This window comes from Argiope bruennichi, chromosome 1, assembly GCF_947563725.1.
Source record: "Argiope bruennichi chromosome 1, qqArgBrue1.1, whole genome shotgun sequence".
NCBI classification, from domain to species: Eukaryota; Metazoa; Arthropoda; class Arachnida; order Araneae; family Araneidae; genus Argiope; species Argiope bruennichi.
This window is the reverse complement of record NC_079151.1, coordinates 39,659,675-39,679,813: the sequence shown is the minus strand read 5'-3', so window position 1 is coordinate 39,679,813 and position 20,139 is coordinate 39,659,675. Positions and strand designations below refer to the sequence as shown.

The 20,139-nt window shown below is 25.0% G+C and overlaps 1 protein-coding gene across 1 annotated transcript; it reads left to right on the top strand.

Annotated features, from left to right (window-relative positions):
* Window positions 1–126: 126 nt before the first annotated feature.
* On the top strand, window positions 127–15,437 carry LOC129975862 (dehydrogenase/reductase SDR family member on chromosome X-like). The gene is made up of 7 exons (XM_056089115.1): window positions 127–369; window positions 1,387–1,494; window positions 1,625–1,696; window positions 3,352–3,453; window positions 7,229–7,436; window positions 8,610–8,802; window positions 12,104–15,437. The coding sequence occupies exons 1-7, from the start codon at window positions 252–254 to the stop codon at window positions 12,317–12,319; spliced, it is 1,017 nt and encodes a 338-aa protein (XP_055945090.1). The 5' UTR covers window positions 127–251; the 3' UTR covers window positions 12,320–15,437.
* The last annotated feature ends 4,702 nt before the right edge of the window (window positions 15,438–20,139 follow it).

Here is a 20,139-nt window from a genome sequence, read left to right as displayed (position 1 = left end):
TTCAGCGGATTACTTTTATTCCTAAACCCTAAATGACCTAGTTTTATCGTCAAGGTCTAATAGAGAGTGAAACTTGGTATGAATTGTTGCTACATTTGTACACTATAACCGTGACTACATGGTTGACAGACGATAATCTTTGCAGTTACAGAATACAACGTGCTGTTCGTAAATAAACATTTCCGTAGGGTCGATCTTATTGTATAACTAATAATTTTATATGTATTTCTCATGCGAACTAATCTATAATCATGATAAGTAGATGTAATGTATCCGAAATTATTTCTCTGTACATATTTTCAGCATGGTATTGGTTTGTTGAATGGTTTAGCAGACTTCTGTGGTTAAGATCGGGATTATCAGGACAAGGTAAGATGGTTTAGAAATGAATCATAATGTAAATCAGGTAATATTTATTTTTCTTTTTGTGCATAGTAATCAAACATATTTTTTAAATAACTGTTATTGGCTGATTATAATGCTTCTGAATTTAAATATAACTGGAATTCGAAGTGATCAATATAAATTACAATTCTACATTTTAATTCTAGCCAAAAAAACTTAATCTAATCTGAAATATGATTTTGACTTGGAATCATAGCGTCATAATATGTTTAACCGAGTGAATTAATCGGAATTTATTATTAAATTAATTTGAATTATTCATTGTTGATGAATTATTTTTTATAAGATGTTGTGTATTTTATCTAGTTTATTGTTGAAATTTCAAATATAATATCTGTATATATAACTTTTTCAGTTTCATTTTTATTAAGAAAAATTATATTCTTTGAAATTTTCTATTAGAATCCTGTGAACTCATGTGTTTTTAATCTGAATATTTTATTTATCTGAGGTAAAATTTAAAAAATTTCATGAGTAATAATTTTTCTTTTCTGAAGAGAGTTTTGATTTTATATTAATTATATTCGGTTTATTCCAATTTTTTTTCTCTCAGTTTGCTGTTGAATTATATGTAAATATAATTCAACTTATTATGATTGAATTATATGTAAATTCTTTCTCCCCTCCTAAATATAATACTTTTTCTTGTTGATGTAGTGTTGCATAAACTTTGATATGCTTCAGGTAACAATTTAACATTTCATTTGATGCTTTTAAAAAACTGATGTTTAAAGAAGAATATATAAATGATTTCTACAACATTTTAATTGATTTAATAATGGGCATTTACAATTTTCTTGACAGATTATGAATGATATCTTAATTTCAGTATTATATTATTTTCACAAGTGAATTTTATGCAATAAAGAAGTTTACTATTCTTTATCAGTTTCATTTTGCCTTTGTCCTTTACTTTTTTTATTATTATTTTCATATTTATATTTTTCTTGACATATGCTAATTCTAGAATTAATTTTTTAGTATTTATGAGGTGTGAAGGAAGAACAGCTCTAATAACTGGTGGCACTAGAGGAATTGGATTTGAAACAGCTAAAAAGCTATTATCTTTTGGAATGAATGTTATTATAGGTATTTTTTTTGTTGTAAATCATTATGAAATATTAGTATTTATCTTATCATTCTGTTATAATAATATATTATCTTTTGAAATAAAAAGCTATAAACATTTCTTACATTTGTTTTGTTTTATTTTTTCTAGGATCTGATTCATCATCTGCAGAAAGTGAAAAATGTCTTCAACTATTGCGGAGTTTATATCCTAAAAGCAAAGGTTTTCCCATATATTTAAAAATTATCAATATTTTTAGTGATTATTTTAAAGCTTTTTAAATTATTTGTTAATTAGCAATAATTAGCAATTTTAAATGTTTTGTTAATTAATTTTGTAATGTATAGGCTATTTTAACCTTTTGGACTGAAATGATGAGTCCAGACTAAAATATCCTTGTGTCTGTATCAATCCTTTCTCCTAAATTACTTATATTGTCTGTCTGAGCAGTGCTAATTGAAAATAAATGCCAGAATTAATGAGTTCTTGTTCTGTAGAATTCAGTTATAGCTTTTAATATCTATAATCATATGAATTAGGCAAACTATTAAACTGCTGAACTTCTGATTTGAGAATTCTAATCTCTTTAGTACTGTTTCCTTTAACTTTTCTTTTCCATAGATGATCATAGTGTCTGCTGTTGGCTAGTTTTTCACGTTCACTGTATAGATTTAAGACGATATGGTTTTCATGTATGACATCATAGTCATAAACGTTGTTGTTAAATTAATTTTGATATGAAGTTTTAAACCTTTATCCTTATTTTTTCACTGTTTTTTTTTTTAATGTTGTCTTTAAAAGATATTAAATGAAAAGTTACAGCAGAAGTGTCATTATTATAATCTTGTTATTAGAAGATTTTCATGTTGATGTTTGTCAAAATATTAGAAGAAGCATACTATAAATTTTATGTTACTCCAGATTCCTCAATATTATGGCTTTTTGTCCTCGTGAAACTATACAAACGAAAAATTATGTTGCCAATCCTTTTAAAATTCTATACTTGGAAAAGTTATTAATAAATATATCATGTCTTTTGTAAACATCAATTGTTTATGAACAAAAAGTGGGCATAAATGACAATTTTTTAAAAATTTTAAATGGTAAAGTTTGACTTTAAAAATGTTATTTTTTCATATGCTACAGTTTTTAATTGTTACAATGTGTTTTTGAAACAAATACACTTTGAACATACATTTATTTAACCCTTTCTAGGGCCATGGAAAGTATGCTTCCCACCAAATTTATCAATCTTTGTATGAAATTATGTAGGTTGGCATAAGTTCTGACAAATTTTTTAGAAAGACAGAAACTTAGATACTTCAGTTCTTTATCTCACACAAAATGATGTGTCTGGGTTTGCTACTTAATTATTAATTAACCAAATTAATTAATTAATCAAATTAAATTTATCTAATAAGTTAAATGAATCCCTTTCCTTATTTTAACTTCAAGCCTAAAAATATTTTTAATATGACTAGAAAAAAATGACCCTTTAAAGGGTTTGTAAATGCTTCACATGTCTCACTCAGTTTCTCATAAATTTTCAATATATGTTTATTTTTGCTCTTAGTAAATTTTTGCAAAACAAATTATTTATTTAAAAAATATTTTAGAATTTTCAATTGTCTGTGGTATTTTTTTGAAAAAAATGAATCATTTCATATCTATCTAATCTGTATAATCACTTGACTTTGAGGCAAAAATTTTTGAAAAAAAAAATAAAAAAATCTGCATTCAGTTATAATTTTTATTAAAATGAAAAAATAGCATATGATTGTATTTATTTACTTACTATTAAATTAACCTTTTTATTAAAAAAATTTCTAAGATATTTTTAATGTCACCTCATTTTCTCTCTCACACTCTCTTCACAGTTGAGATCTGGTATGTTGATCTTTCTTCCATGGATTCTGTGAAAGAGTTTGCCGAAAAATATTTGCGTTCAGGCTTACCTCTTCATATTTTAATTAATAATGGTAAGTTTATTTCATATTTTTTTTTATTTTCTTTAGCTTGAATACTATTTTAAAATCTTTAAAACAATTTTTGCTATTAAGTGTGTTTATTTTTAATATTTTATTAACCATGTCTTTTTGCAAAGCTTATAGCAATTTACTATTATAGTAAATTTATAGTGCTTAAAAATAAATAAATATCCATTATTTAAAATAGATTGTAAGATTGATGGTAAGTTCAAAAAAAAATTTTGGGCTTATTATATGTTTCTGAAAATCGTAATATTTTATGAATTGAGATCAAATCTAGATATGCAGAACAGAAAAGGCAAAGAAAACTATGCTTTCAATAGAGGGAATTAAAGGCTATCAGTACTTGCTTGTTCTTCTTAGAATATATACAAAATATGTTTACATTTTTATAGCTAAATATGATAAAGGGAAGCCATAAAAAAATTCCAAATACAATTTATCTTTGTTATGTCACTAAATATTACATAAGGTTTATTCAAAAATATGTTTATTATATTAAAATAATTATTGATAAATAGTGAATGTTGTTCAGAGCTCATTTATTTATATGTTGTTACATTTGGAAACTCAAGGGTTGAATTAATTTTCATGTTCTGAGCACAACTGTTTTATGTAAATTCAATTTAGTAATAAATATTGTAATCAAGTGCTCCATAGTATATTCATTTGAATATCAAAAGCCAAAATTATGAAGTAGGTCTAAGATAAATTTTATATACTACAAATAAATATTATTGATATGATATCTTAGTAATCTAATATTTCATTAGTTTTTAACTAAAATTATTAACTATGAGTTTAAAAAATTGGTTTACATATTTGGTGTAGTGTTGAAAAGACTCATTTATTTATTTGTTGTATTTGTAGCTGAATCAGCAAATCATTATTCAATGTTTAAATACAGTATTATTTTTTTTAATACAAAATTTTATTGCATACAGCAACCTTTGACAATCAGCTTGTTTGTCAAAGAGCATGTTAGCCATCTTGTCTCTTAAACTATTAATATAGAATATGCAACTATTGAAAAGTTGAAAAAGACTGAAAATAGCTGTTAATGAAAATTTAAATTTATTGCAGTAATAACTTTTCTATTTCTGAGCATTTTCACAAATTTTGAGAATTATAAGTTAATTTGCATTGTACTTAAATATCAATACATGGCTAAATTTAATAAAGATTAAAAATTGAAAAGTTTAAAAATATTTATGCTTTGATACATATTACATGAAAAAACAATGTTATGTTATAGAAACATAATCTTAAAAAGGTACTAAATTTTGAAAAAATTTCATGAAATTAAGAAAAACAAAACTTAATATTAGTATTTTTTTATATATTAAATTATGTGACATATAAAATGTTTTTTTTTTCTTTATATCGTAGTTATGATGTTTAAAAGAAAAAAAAAATTATAATATCTGCAAAATTAATAGGAATCTAAAAATCTGTAATAGGAGGAGGCAAATCAAGAAAAATCTCAAAATAAATAAGGAATATAATAATAAATTAATCAAAATAGATTATAAAAATAATAATTTAAAATTGTACCAAAAAATTCCCTAATTCTGGACCACTATAATGCATATAGAATTTCTAATGATAAAAAATGAATTGAAAATTTTTCATATGTTGATTCGTTATCATTCATGCAATTTTTATCAATCTATTCATTATTTAAATTGCATCAGCTTCTTGGTAAATGTATTGCTATTGTTATAATAATGTTTTTGCATATTTGCAAAATGCATCTAAAACAAAAATATATTCTCCAGATCGATTTTTAAATCTTGTGATTTGCTGACTAAATTGACTAAAAGCAGTGATATCTTCTGTGTTAAAAAATGTTGTTTAATGTAGTATCAAGGTATTTATGCTTTACAGCATTCAGAACTCAGCTATCCATATTATGCACGATTAATCTCATTATGTCTGTAAAAAAATTAAGAAACATTGCTATTCCTAAGTCATTTTTTCCCCCATTGGTGAGAAGCGAAGGTGGTACATCATCTCTGACTGAGGGATTAGAACCCCTCATTGGCACCACCTTTATCTTTACTTTTAGGTTTTGTTGCACAATTCTTTACTCATTCAAGGTAAGCTAAAACAAAAATTTAATTTAGTTAAGACATAACTTTTTAAAAAGTCTACAAAGTGCTGATATAAATGTTGAAATTTTATACTGTAATTGTTTCATTTGTTTATATTGTTAAAGTTAAGGTAAACCATGTTTGATGAATGTTTTAATGAGATGCATTACTTTTTATTTGTTTAGTTGTTTCCCAAATACCATTATCAAATATTATAATAAATTCTTCTTGAAAATTTCTGTATTTATTATAAAAAACAATGAAAATATAATTCATTTAAAAAATGTACAAAAGATACATCACTTACATTTAATAGAAATGTCTAAATCTGTAATATTTTAAATTAAAATATTTATTTATTATAATTTAATAAAATTAATTTAATTAAATTTAACAACTTGTTTGATATATTATAAAGAAAATTTTTGATTATTTGAAATTATTTTATGCAATGAATTGAATTTAAAAATTAGATTTAATAGATATTTCAATTATTTAATTTCTGTGTAATTAAACATAATTAGTGATCATTCAAAATACTCATATATGAATTATTTCTACTCTACAGTGTTAACTGAATTATAATAATCAATTACATGTGTCTATATAATGTTCTGATTGATTTGTTTATTTTATGTATATATTTGGATAAACTTGCTGTAAAGATGAATTTATTTTAATTTTGCTTGCACTTATGATGTAATTCAAACATACATCTTACCAGTACTGAATTATTAAATAAGCTAAGTGAGCAATTTCCAGGGTGGCTTGAATTTTTAGAGTGCACAATGGCATACAATTTTTTTGCCCTATTTTCTGAGTAATCTAATTTTGCATTTTATTTGACTTACAAGAGCCATGCACTTAATATATTTAAATTAAAACCATATATTGTTTGAATTTCAAGGCAATTCTCTTGGGGCTTTTTTTTTCATGCATTCAAATTCTCTAGCAGATCAGTGTAATTAATTGATAATTAATTAGTAATCATGGGGTTTTTTTTCTTCAATTGACAGATTAGTTAAGTGAATATCCTAGCAGACTGTAATTATTTAAAAGGTTTTTAAAAAATTATTTTTAATTTTTTCATGTATAATTATTTTTAAATTTAATTTTTGTATACAAAAGTTATTAAAATGAATTCTCTTATACTGGGCTGACATTAAATATATTATTTCAATTTTTTTTATTTGATAATTACTTATAAAAATTTAAAATTAAAATTATTAAAAAATAAATCTGTTTTTAAAGGAAAAATTCAAAATTTCCATCAGAGATTAATTTGGCAGTACTTATTCATTAATAGTGAAAGTTTGGTGGTTCATTGGTGACAATTTCATTGGCCAAAATACAGTTTTCTTCTGTAAACTTTGTATAAACAGAATAAATAGATGCATATTTTCTTTTTGTGAGTTAGAAGCATGCTCATAGGTTGGTGCATTTTGGTGCTATATTTGGCGAGTTTTGTCTCTTTCACTGTTAATTAATAAGTATCAATTTGGCCCTTAAATTGCTTAAGGGATGGATATTGAAATTCATTAATCTCTCATTTTATTTATTTATATTGCTAATTTAAATGACACAAATTTAAAGATTTTGATTTTTTTTAATTGCCATGTCTGAGTATTATGGAATATATTTTTCATAAGTTTATTTTGCATCTTATTTTTCAGCTGGAATTATGTTTGCTCCATATAAAATAACAGAAGATGGTTTAGAATCTCATATGGCTATCAATTATTTTTCTCACTGTCTTCTTACCAAATTGCTTTTACCTTGCATAAAGCAATCTGGAAATCCAAAATGTAAAGCTAGAATAATTAATGTGTCATCATGTTTGCATTTTATATCTCAGATTGACTTCAATGATTTAAATAGCATGTGAGTTTCAAATTGAATTTTTTATACATTTTTTTCAAAGTGTAATAATGAATAATGGTATATGAAATACTAATTATTTAATGCATATTTATTAACATACAAACTACTTAATTTTGGTGAAATATATTGTTATGAAAGTAATTTTAACTATTTAATATTAATTACTTATTTTTAAATTTTGGAAAAATTAGTAAATAGTGGTTTTAGTCTATTTTATTTAACATATTTATTTTTCTACTTCTAGCTACTCTTATTAATATATGTTTTTAATTAATTGAATTTATAATATTTGCTAATAGCTTCTGTTACAAAATTCTCTTGATTTCACTTCATATACATAATAATTCTATTTATTGATACTATTTTAATCTTGTATCTGGATTACAAATGTTTCTAATTAATTATGTTATCATTTAAAAACTTTTATATAGATATATCATTTCTAAATTACTATTAGAAACCTTTTTTTTTTTTTTTTTTTGAAATACTTTATACTTCCTTTTTAAACTATTCTGTGCAAAAGATCTTTGCTATGACATGTATAATTTTTATAAATATTTTTGCATAATAAGGAAAAAAGAGGTAAATATATTAGAGATTGCCTTTGCTTCATTCATTATAATGCTGCTATATATATTTTGGTGCTATATATTCTATTTAATATTGCATTCAAGTTATATTAGTTTATAAATGTTGAGAAACTTATAGCTTTGTAAAAAAAAAAAAAAAAAAAATCAGAGTGTAATCTAAATTGATGAGTGTACGAAATATTTAATTTAATCATTGTATAAAAATTATTTAATCAAAATAATGCTTTATATAAGTGTTATTCAGCCAACGTTTAAACAGTTGTTAATTTCATCACTGTTTTACCAAATTCCTGCTTTGTATCAGTTATAAAAAAGTATTCTAAGTATTGTAATTATTTGTGCAAGAAAAGGCATGAGATGCTATGATTTTTTTATAGGAATGTTGTAATCAGTGTAAATCGATGAAATAAAAGTATTTTATTGATTTTAATTATGAAAAGTAGCATATTACCAGAATGAAGTACTTATTTTTATATGAAATTTATATGGAAGCAACAAGCTGCTATTTATTTGATTGGTTTTTTTTTTTACATTTTTGCTAATGTGCTTCATTTAATACTGTCTTGGTTTTTTTCTATTTCAGCCATTCCTACTGTCCACATCATAGTTACAATCAATCAAAACTTTGTCAAGTCATGTTTACGCATGCCTTAAATCGTTTCATGAAAAGTAGTAACTGTCCAGTTTTAGTTCATTGCATTCACCCAGGAATAATATATACAAATTTGTACAGATATGTTTGGTGGGCAAAATTTTTAGGACCATTATTGTTTCAGGTATTATTATGTTAATTATTTTTTTATTTATTTGTAAATTTGGGAATTTATTCTATTATAGTGCGTAATTTGAAGTGTTGTAAATGAAAATATATTGCAGTTTTTGAGTCTTTGTGTTTCAAAAATCTAATGCTATTAAAATTTTCTATTTTTTTATAAGTTTTAAATTAGAATTTTGTTCTGTAATCTTTTTTCTCTGAGCTGTGTACTTGAAACTCTTTTGTTCAATGGATAAAGTTAAATTATTTTTTTCTGGGGCGTGGGAGAGAAATCATAAAAATTTAGAAAATTAATTTAATTTTTTCAGTGTATTCATGTTAAAATGTTTCATTTATTTATATATATAATATTACACATTATTTTATAGTTATATTATTATTACATATTATTATAATTAATAAATAGCATTATTATATTAAAGAATTGTATAGTCCATCAGAAAAGTATCCCAAACTTATATACTTATCCTTTTATTCCAAAACTTATTGCCACACAATAAAACTATAAATCTCTCTTTGTAGAAATGTTCTTTATAAGAGTATGAAATATTTCTTTCAAGTAAGGAATCCGCTTTATAATTAAGTGTACCTAAACTCATTATTTTCAAAATTAACACCAGATTCCAAATACATACCTTAATTTTCCAGATTAAAATAGCTTAATTGCTTATAGCATTTCATAATTTTAAGTAAATGATTAAGGAGATATATACAATTGAAAATTTGAATTCTTAAACTAAATGAGAGTACTCTTTTTTTTTTTTTTAATGTACAATTATAGTGAATCTTTGGAAAAATTTATTATTATGTAGTAAATTATTCAATAAAGAATACAGAAATAGCGCATTATTTAAAATATGGAAGCATTTTTTATGTTTTAATTAATTTCATATTTAAAAAATTTTTGGATGCAAACTCGTAAAAATTTTGGTATCAGTTGAAGAAGCAAAATCTAAATCATCATTATTTCAAAATTTTTTTCACTTCTGTCAAATGTTTTTGAGATATATAGCAATTACCAAAAGCTCTCAGAGCAGCATGGTTTTTGCATTTTTGGGGGTGGGATCTCAACTTCACAATAAAATTCTCTGGCAGGAATAAAAGATTGTTAAAATGGAATGGAAGATAAAACATATCTTTCAGTATTGCTTTAAAATAAATGTTCATTTTATGGAAAAAAATTGATACATATAGCAGATTTTATTCCGGTTACATTTCAAGTGAAGTTTCAGTTGGGACAAATGGGAGCTGATTATAGTGGTGGAAAAGATTTGTGAGATCTTTTAATTACTTAAAGATGTGCAGAAATAAAATTATGTATAAAGTACAAAATATAGTATGAAATACATGAATAAATAAAACATTATTGAATAAAATACACAAGCAATTTTAGTTTGTCGGTAATGTAGTGTACTAGACTTTCTCAAAATATCAATTTTAAAAACATGAAATAAAAGTTTATAAATGTTTTGATAGTTAAAAAAAAGATTAAAAGATTTTTAAAAATTAAGCATGATTTAAAGTATCACCAGGTGGAAACTAGAACATGCAAATGAATAGAATAATGTTATTGATACTTCATTTATGAAGGAATATATTTGAAAATAAGCATCTAGCTTTTATTTTTCAGCTGTTCCAAAAACTTTTAATTTAAACTTGTTTTATTAATGTTAATTGTTAAACTTATCCAAATTTTTGATTACATTAAATAGTTTGCCTCTAAAATTTATTTATTATTTCAGTGCAATTAAGTATACAAATAAAAACATGAATTTTGGACTCTTATTTAGTCTTATTTCTTTGCTAACAATGGTAAACATAAAGTAAAACATAATTTTTCTAAGTGTAAAGTTAGCATGATTGAAATGAAAATTTAAATATGGGAAAGTACTACAGTTTGTGTATTTTCTGTAAGAGATTCAAGATCACATTTTGTACCTTCTTATTGGTTGTACCAGTAATGCAGTAGAAAATGTGACCTTGAACCGCCTACAGAAAATACACAGACTATAATAGAATAATCTATTGTTACATTTGCATATGTTGAAATAGCCCTAAATCTTGCTCCCATATAGCTCTAGTTATTTGGAACCAATTTGTCTAAGATTTCATATCTGAGGACTTTTCATTATGCAAAATCATTTAAAACAGTTAAACTTAGGGATTACTATATGAAAATTATGGATACATAAATATTTAGATTATCCTTTTTGCGAATATAGTTTATGTATTTTTAAAGAGGACATTCTTTCAAATCTCATGATATTTTTTCATTAAATTTAAATTCTATAGATTCTGAGCAATATCAGGTTTCTAGTTTATCCTTTTTTGACAGTCTGTACATTGACAGTTAGTTCAACAGTAGTAGGTTCCTTTTTTTTCTCCTCCAAATAGTCTAGGCACTTATTTGAGAAAATGATGGAAGAGCATTATAAGTTTAAATAATATTAAACATAAATTTGGTGATAATTTATTGATTATCAGAATGAATTTAAATTTTGTAAAAGTAAATATTTTCACGATGTGTTGTGTTAGAAATATTTTTGCTATTTATTATCATGTTTTAATTACAAGGAATGTTACTTAAAAAACAGACCATTTAACGAAATAATCCATTTTAGTTTTGTATTTGATTGCAAAAACACTTTTCTCTTCTGTTATCAAATTAGAAACCTTAAGAATTTTATTAAAAAAAGTATTGTGGATATTTTGGTACTTATTTTAATGTTACATAAGAAATAAAGCTAATTTGCACTTATTGCAAAATTTTTGAAAATTATTACTTTTAAATTCTTATTTTGAGTTATAGAATGAACAGTCAAGTAATAATAATTGACATTAATTTAGACAAAGATCCAAAACCATTACTTTAAATTTTATTAAAGAGCCACTGTTACTGGAGTGTGCAAATTGCTTCAGCTTCCAAATTCACTAACTGTATTAACACATTGAATGCTGTACTGAATGTCTTACAATATAATTTATATAGGCCCAATGTCAAATGGAGGTTGGTTGGAGATTTCCATGGTCATCAAGGTGTTAATATAAATATCATTGTGAAAAAGAGTCAAAAATAAAATTATCAAGATAATATACATAAACTAATTTTCTTAGATCTTCAATTTCATAGGATTTGAGGGATATGATAGGTAAAAAAGGAATAGAAAAAAAGAAAGAAAATCCATGCCTAGAAGTGACTTTTGACAAAGTCTCCTGACTGGATTCTTGTTAATTTTGGTTTTGCCTTTTCACAATGATGTTTATATTACTTTAACATAATTTTTAATAATACTTTATTATAGAAACCTGAAATTGGTGCTGAAGTTGCTGTTTATGCAGCTTTATCTACCAACTTAGAAACTAATGGTGGAAAATATATTGAAGAATATTCAGAAGTACAACCAAGTAAATATTCTCAAGACCAGGAATTTCAAAGTAGACTGTGGAATGAAACATGGAAAATTTTACAACCATGGTTAGATGAAGTAGATGATATTCCATCTGATATTTCAGATTAAAAAAATTTGCCTTGTTTTATTCAAAAATATGTAAAACCTTTCAAACTATTTTACTACTTTAGTACTTACTGGTGCTGTAACAAAATACTATTTATTAATAAGAAACTTACATGGAATTACAATTAAGTCATATGTATGCTTTTTTTTATTTTCTAATATTTAGCATGTATACAGTGTTGTACTTTTTTCTAAGCATTCCGTTTTTTTTTTTTTTTTTTTTTCTCCCCTTTCTTTTTCCCTATTTCAGTGAATTATATAATTTAGAATTTCTTTTAATAATTTGTATGATTATTTTTTATTTATTTATAATTTTAGACTTATTTATTGAAGACTTTTATCATTTTTATGATTTATATTGTTATTGCAATAAATATTGTTCTATATTATATATTATTTTTAACCGACTTCCATAAACAATTTGCTAATGAAGCAAAGCTAAGAACTACAGTAAAGTTATTATTTGCTTAATTATTTAAATAAATGTATGTTTGTAAATACATCGAATTTTTTAATATTTAGAGTGTTTCTCTGCTATCTATTGCAATGGATCAGAAAATATGGAATGAATTATATTAAGAATGTAAAACAGTAGGATAAAATCTGAGCTTTTTATACCTATAAATACATATGTTGAAAAATGTATTAATGGTATTTTGTTATTTATTCCTTAATATTTTAATTCTTCAGTTTTTATGAAAATTTTCAAAACTGCATAATTTATTATGAAATATATGGCAGCTAGAAAATTCGTGTATCTTATATTGTAATTTAAGAATATTTGTATCTTATTAATATAAACTGTTGTTTAATCTTTTCTAATAAAAATTAATCATTATTTAATTTTTCCATATAATAGTTTAAAAGGAGTTGATAATAGAATTACTTTAAATATTTCTTGTTATTTTTTTTAATAAATAAATAAAGATTGCATCAGAAATAGTTCTGTTTTATTAAGCTATTGTAAGTTTCATTTGTATGATATTATATTGCTGCTTTTAATTCATACAAAAATAAATATCATCAATTAATTTGGTGATTAAAGTAATGAAATTGAAAATATTTTATATTGTATTAAAATCTGTTATTTTATTCTATTAGAACTATCAAATGGCTCATAATTAGTCATTAATATTTGAAATGCTGAATTCTTTTTTTTCTTGCTGTGGTGATATGTGTTGTAAGTGATAGATACCGTGAATTTTTTTCACAAATTAGAGATTTTTAAAAATGTGATAATAACAATTTTATAATAATTAAATTTTATTGATTGGAAGATTTTAATGTGATTGAGTTGTGAATTTTAATACAAAATACAATTCTCAATTGCTTTAAATATAAAGACGAACTGCTGTGTATTATAGGGTGGTGACAGAAATCAGAGAAATTCATTAAAATGTCTTAAAATCAGATAAATTTGTGTATGAGGGCATTAGCAGGCCATTCATCACATGATCAATAAATTTGCACTATCATTTCTATATATCTAAAGCTTAATGTCGAAAAAACGATTGTAGCAACCAAATCAGGGACAGCTTTCTTTCAAGGATATGGTGACTTTTTGGAATTTCATTGCGACAATAATTACGAAGAGCAATAAGCTAATGAATGTTGGTAACAGTAGCCCTGATGAAACTTTCGGAAAGATCGTTTTTCACTTTTCAAAGAACAGAGAGAGTGAACCTGTTCCATTCAAAGAACAGAGAGAGTGCTCAGAGCTGGTTCCGTTTGCTCTCAACTGAAAGCCTTACAACTATGTCATATCATTGTCAAAGATGATAATGATACATTTGCTTGGCAGCAATATTGTTGAGAGGGGATTTTCGATCAATAAAGATTTGCAGAATATGAAAAAACTGACATTCATTTCAGTCATTCATTTATGACATCATTCAATCAATCAAATGGTAAATATAGTCATTTTGATGTGTCAGAACAATTTATTTCATGTTTGAAGAAATCATGAGCCAGATATGAAAAGTATAAAAAGAAGAGAGAAAGGGAGAAAATATATAAAGGAAAAAATAGGAAGGAAAAAAGAGAAGCAGGATATCAGCTCAAGGAATTAAATTCAATCAATAAATAAAAATTTAATTGATGCAACTCAAAAAGGGAATATAAGATTTGAGAAAAAAATTGCGAGTTTCAAAATTTTGCAAAAAGAAGCTTTAAAGACTTTAATTAATTTAAAGTAGAACTGGTTGTTTTAAGCCAAATATTTTTTATTAATACTTTACTAATTGACATTTCAATTTTGAAATTAATAAGTGATTATTATTGGTAATTTGCATTTTTAATTGTAACAAGCATGCTTTTGTTACTTGTTATTTTAGTTATTATCTTTAAATTATTTTACATCTAGCATTATTTATAATAATAAATGGAATTTAAAAAAACTGCAATTCATTTATTAAAACATAAGTGTTTGATTAGAAGAATTAATTTTTTTATGATTTGCTGAAGAAAAAAGATTTAACGTAATATTTGGTAGTTTCTTTTGTTAAATCTTTGTTAAAATGTATATTATTAGATGCATATGTAACTCTGATATTTATGTAATGTGCACTTATTTGTTATTGAACTGTTTAAAAATGTTGAGCAAAGATCATAATAACTTTTATTATTAACATAAATTAACTTGTATTGGAAAGAGTAGTTTTAATGTTTCTTAGAATTCTTATGCAATTTTAGAAATATTCACTTTGTTAAAATTTCCAATATTTTTTCCATATAAGAAATGTAAAATTCTGTTGTGTTTTCTATTATGCTAAAAATTATTAATGTTAAAAATTAAATTCCATAAAAAAAATATATTACTTTTTAGATATTAAAGGGCTTGTAAAAATGTTTTTGATAATGTATATTGTACACACATACTGATTTTTAGTCGGGAGAAAGCACCAATGTAATTAAAAGAAGTCAGGAAACTGTTGCAAGTTTTGTCAGGGAAATTTTTTTTTCACAATTTCTGTACCCACGCTTTAATAATTCATAAGCTATGTTGTTGTTAATATGTTTCATATATTTTATTTGTTTTGGATCTTTTTTTTATCATGCAATAATTGTACTTGATTGCGGAATAAGTAAACCATTGTGATGTTTTTACAAAACTAAGCGATTAAATTTTATAGTGTTCATTTTTAATAAATGATATTTTTCTTTGTTTCCTTTTCTTTTATTAAATCACACACTTATTTACAATTATTCTAAAATAAATGAAGTTGTGAAATGAAATCTAGATTTTTGAAGCTATTTTCATCATTTACAAATGCATAAAAAGTTTTTGAAAAATCTTTATATAAGTAAATCTTGAAGAAAATATTAAAAGAACAACAATATGAAGAAAGAGAATGAATATTTAATTTTTAACTATGTGAATTTTTTTTTCAATAGAAATTGTATATATCTGTATATAAATGGATGTGAAAGACACATAAAAATGATTTAAATATTTAACTGTGATTTTAATTTTTAATTAAAATTATTTATTAAAAATTATTTACTAAAAATATCTGACCTCAGTTACAAATATAATAAATATGTGTTTTTATTAATCAGTTTGTGTATTCAAAATAATTAAAAATAAAGGTAGTTAGACAAATGAGAATAATTGTTCATTATACATTTAAATACTTTCTGTAATTGAAATAGCATGAGAGAAACTGAAAAGAAAAAGTAAGGAATGCATATGTTACAGATAATGTGATTAATTCAGATTATTAATAATAACTGAGATATTGATTAATTAATGTTTATATTAACTATGGCTATTATTCATAACTAGTCACCTTTGGCGACCAGATGCTGTGCCAAGATATTGGTTATTTTTATTTTCAATTATATCGTTTGGTTATAAACGATTTTTATCGTTTGGTTATATAAACATGGTTCATATCATGAAAGTTTCAAGCATTTGAGATGTACTATTTTAATTTCTTAGTTAATCTCTGTTTATTGTGTATATGAACTTTAATAATGGTGACTGTACCATAACATCATGGAACTATTAAAAAATAAATATCCAACATTTATCTTCTAAATTTCCCTATATTGTAACTTCAGTTGTTTATTCATCTCATAAACATAACTAATATTAAATAAAATCGTTACTTTTTAACTTTCAACAATGGAAAAAAATGACACGATCAGATTGCAGAAATAATGAAAACGATTTGAACTTCAGGGCAAGGATATAATATATTGTTAGAAATAAGGCAATTTTTTTTAATTTGCTGGCATTCAACAAACATTTGCATTACTACTAAATTGACATCATTACAAATACAAGTTATTAAATTTTGAAACGGTGTAGAATTCATTTTTGTGCAATAATATTGTTACGAATCTGTGATGCTGCTTCCCAGCATAGTTGGTTCCATAGGAGGTCCCGGAGCTTGGCGACTTTGGCGCCAAAATAGATTATACCCGAAACATCGAGAATTTTCCCGATCCGTCCAGTAGGAACCGAGATACGCATCGAACGTTCCTGATTGGTTGAGAGGCTTCTAGCCCCGCCTCCTGAGACCTGTAAAAGGAGGCAGCCGCAGCTGCCAAAGTAGTCGTAGTCGGAAGCGATAGAGAATAGTAGTCGGGATCGACGGTAAAGAACTGGCCTTCCAGAGATAAGCGGAGCAGCGACGGAGTCAAGCTAGTGCTGAACTAAGCTGTGCGCTACTGTCTGCACGTCTCGGCTGAAGATAATCGTCTTCTATGTTGTGTATAGTTGTCGTCTTTGTGCTGTCCTGTGTGTCTTCGTGTAAATAAACGTCGTTGTTTTTTTTTCTACTGCCGCCTGCTGATTGAGCGTTCTCCACACCATATAACTCCCACTATCCAAACGAACCCCGGAAATTTCGTAACAATATTTTCAAAAGTTATTGCAGGAAATCTCTAAAATTCAGCTTGATCTTTAATTAAAAAGTTGAAAAAAATCTTTCTGAGATGCACATTTCAACCCTCTAAGATATAATATGCCAAGTTGGTAGCTGTGGGTCAGATGATCTGTTTTATACACCAAAACACATACATTCGTTTTTATTGGTATTAAAGATAACTGATTAATCACATTGATTATAATAAATATAATAAAATTTTGCATTGTCCTTTTTAAAAAATAAAAGGATAAGAAAAGTCCAAATTACTATATGTCATATGCTGCAAAATTTCATTAATTCTTCTAAATGAAAAAAAAAGATTTTGGGAGTTGATTGGGAAAATACAATACTTTGAAATTTTCTTGAGATATTAGATTAGTAAGTGTTAAAACTTTTCCATAAATGTTATACTAATGACATAACTAATAACGCATTTATTCTTCTGTATTAATAATAGAGATGAACATGTGCATGCATTGGTGCTCTACATACCATACTCATTGACGAAGAGCTACAAAACTTGACATTACATTTCATCCTTGCAGAGTGAAAATGGCACTTTTTTTTTATTTTATTAAAAATTAAACGAATTTTTTACGTTTTTTTCCCTTGATGATTTCTCAACATATCACAACACTAACATGTTTTTCCATTTTTAATTAATTTTTAAAAAATTTAACCATATTTTACTACAGTATATTTCATTTTTGAAGTGAAGGCCAAATGGTTTTTATTGTTGCTACTTATATTTCATACTTTTTTTTTTTCCTGTTGATGAACATCAAGATATGAAAATTTTGCTTAGTTTTTCATGTTTAGTGTATTTCAATATAAGGTATGCTTTTAATAAAATTTTAGAAATTTTGCTCTTCTTGTAATTAAAGTTTAGAATAGAGAATTTATTAAATTCAGAGATAAGGGTAAAAAAATTTTTTGAAGTGTACTTAATTTTAAACATCGGGGCTCTTTCTTATGGTACAGTTGGATGTATAAAAATACAGGAAGAAGATTAGGGAAATGCATGGCACAATGAACAGAATGGTGTAAAGCTTCTCAAATATTAGGTATATGTCTGTCAGAATTTAAAATAAAAAAAATCTTCTGTTGAAAAAGCTATTAAAACATAATTGTAATTTGAAGAAATTTTCAGCAACCATTTTTAATGGTGAACCAGTGGGTCACTAAAGATGGTCAGTATAATAAAGTGCAAGGAACATGGATTACATACATCCTGCTGGAAAAAAAACAAAAAAAAACAAGACAAATGATTTAATAAAGAAATATAAATAGACTTGTCTGATTTTTTAAAAAAAAATTTCAGGATCATATTTGAAATTTTCTTTATAAAATATTCTATGTAGTGCATAATGCTCAGTATACTAAATAACAAAAATTTGTTTAAATATTTTATAATTTCGAATGAAGAGGTCAATCTTTTGCAATTCATTTATGTGGTGTAAAAGTAAGTAAAAAAAGAAAGAAAGAAATTTCCGAAAGAAGCATTTCTATTTGCATGTTGTGGTCGATCATGGTGAAAATGGTTCTTCTTCCATAAAATGCAACAAATCTTAACTCTTTTGCAACTATGAATTCCTTGATGTCTTCAACGTGTAAATTTACTTAATTTTTTAGAAGAAATCAATGTATATAGCCTAGTTGATATGATTCATTCTTTCCGTTCTAAGTATTGAAAAATTCTTTTTTCTATTGTTTAACTGTGAGCAAGGCCAGATTAAGCCCCTTAGGCAATGCGACTGTCGACCCCCTCCCTTTTTTTTTCTGTCTTCCAAAACCAAATGTTTATTATTGATTTCTGTCAAATCTCTAGATAAAAAGTTTTAAAGCAAATATTTCTCAGAAAAAGCAAAATATTTATTTCATTTTCAAGAAATTGGTTTCACTGTCATAGGTGTAAAAGAAAAATCGAAATTTAAATTGAAAACAATATCCAATGGTTTAACACAATCTAAATTCTATTTTTAATATTAGGAACAAATATTTTATAAATTATAAAGTAGTATATTAGAATTATAAAACAACATAAAATTAAATCTCCAGTCTTAGTTTCTGAATTCATATGATGACTATTCAGATGATCCTAAATGTCTACGCATGGCGAGGGTAGATCACGTAAGGTTTATACAAAAGGCTAGTAAAAGTTTTGGTCTTGTACTGAGTATACTGCATGCAGAGAATTCATAGTTACTTAATTTATTTATTTTACTTTTCAGTTTCTCCGATACTTTAATACCTTGACCTATGAATTTAATTATCTCTTAATTAGATACATCTTATCAGGATTAAAATAAGTTAATTTTATTTAAATTGCTATTTTTTAAATGAAGACTTATGTCTTGATATTTGTCATAGAATTCAGGTCCCGTGCAGAATAATTTTTATATAATTTTGAATGAGCTCCTTTTTATACCGTTTTAAGATGAGATCATAATTATTTTATTTCTTTTAATGCGAAGTAATATTATCGTCAAAATATCCGAATTCGAGATTTTGAAAAATCTTAACCTTACAGACCGCTCTGAATCGGAAGAGAATATTTTTGGAATTATATCTGTCTATTTGTGAGCCTCATAACTCAAAATCGCTTTGAGCTAAATGGATGAAATTTGGTATGCAGTCTTTACATGAAATTGATTTGATTTCTATCAAGTTTTGAACGAAATCCATTCGCAAGAAATCTCATTGTCCGAGTATAACTATTATCCTAGAGAGCTACATGCATAAAATTAAAAGATGATAATGATATGGATCTATCTCTATACATATATATAAAGTATAGAGCCGTATCAAATTTTAAGCTGAATCCATCAAGGGGTTAATTTATCGATTTGTACTTTCTCATACATGTAAAGGCGGCAAATAAAATGCAACAATTCGGATAAATGAAATTTGTCACATAGTTTGAAATCTGAAATATATCATATTTCGAAA

Excerpts from the sequence above, each read along its gene's own strand:
- LOC129975862 (XM_056089115.1), top strand. The coding sequence starts at position 252 with ATGATAAGTAGATGTAATGTATCCGAAATTATTTCTCTGTACATATTT. Across the intron at positions 1,495-1,624 it reads TGGAATGAATGTTATTATAG|GATCTGATTCATCATCTGCA; the intron begins GTATTTTTTTTG and ends TATTTTTTCTAG. Across the intron at positions 1,697-3,351 it reads TTTATATCCTAAAAGCAAAG|TTGAGATCTGGTATGTTGAT; the intron begins GTTTTCCCATAT and ends CTCTCTTCACAG.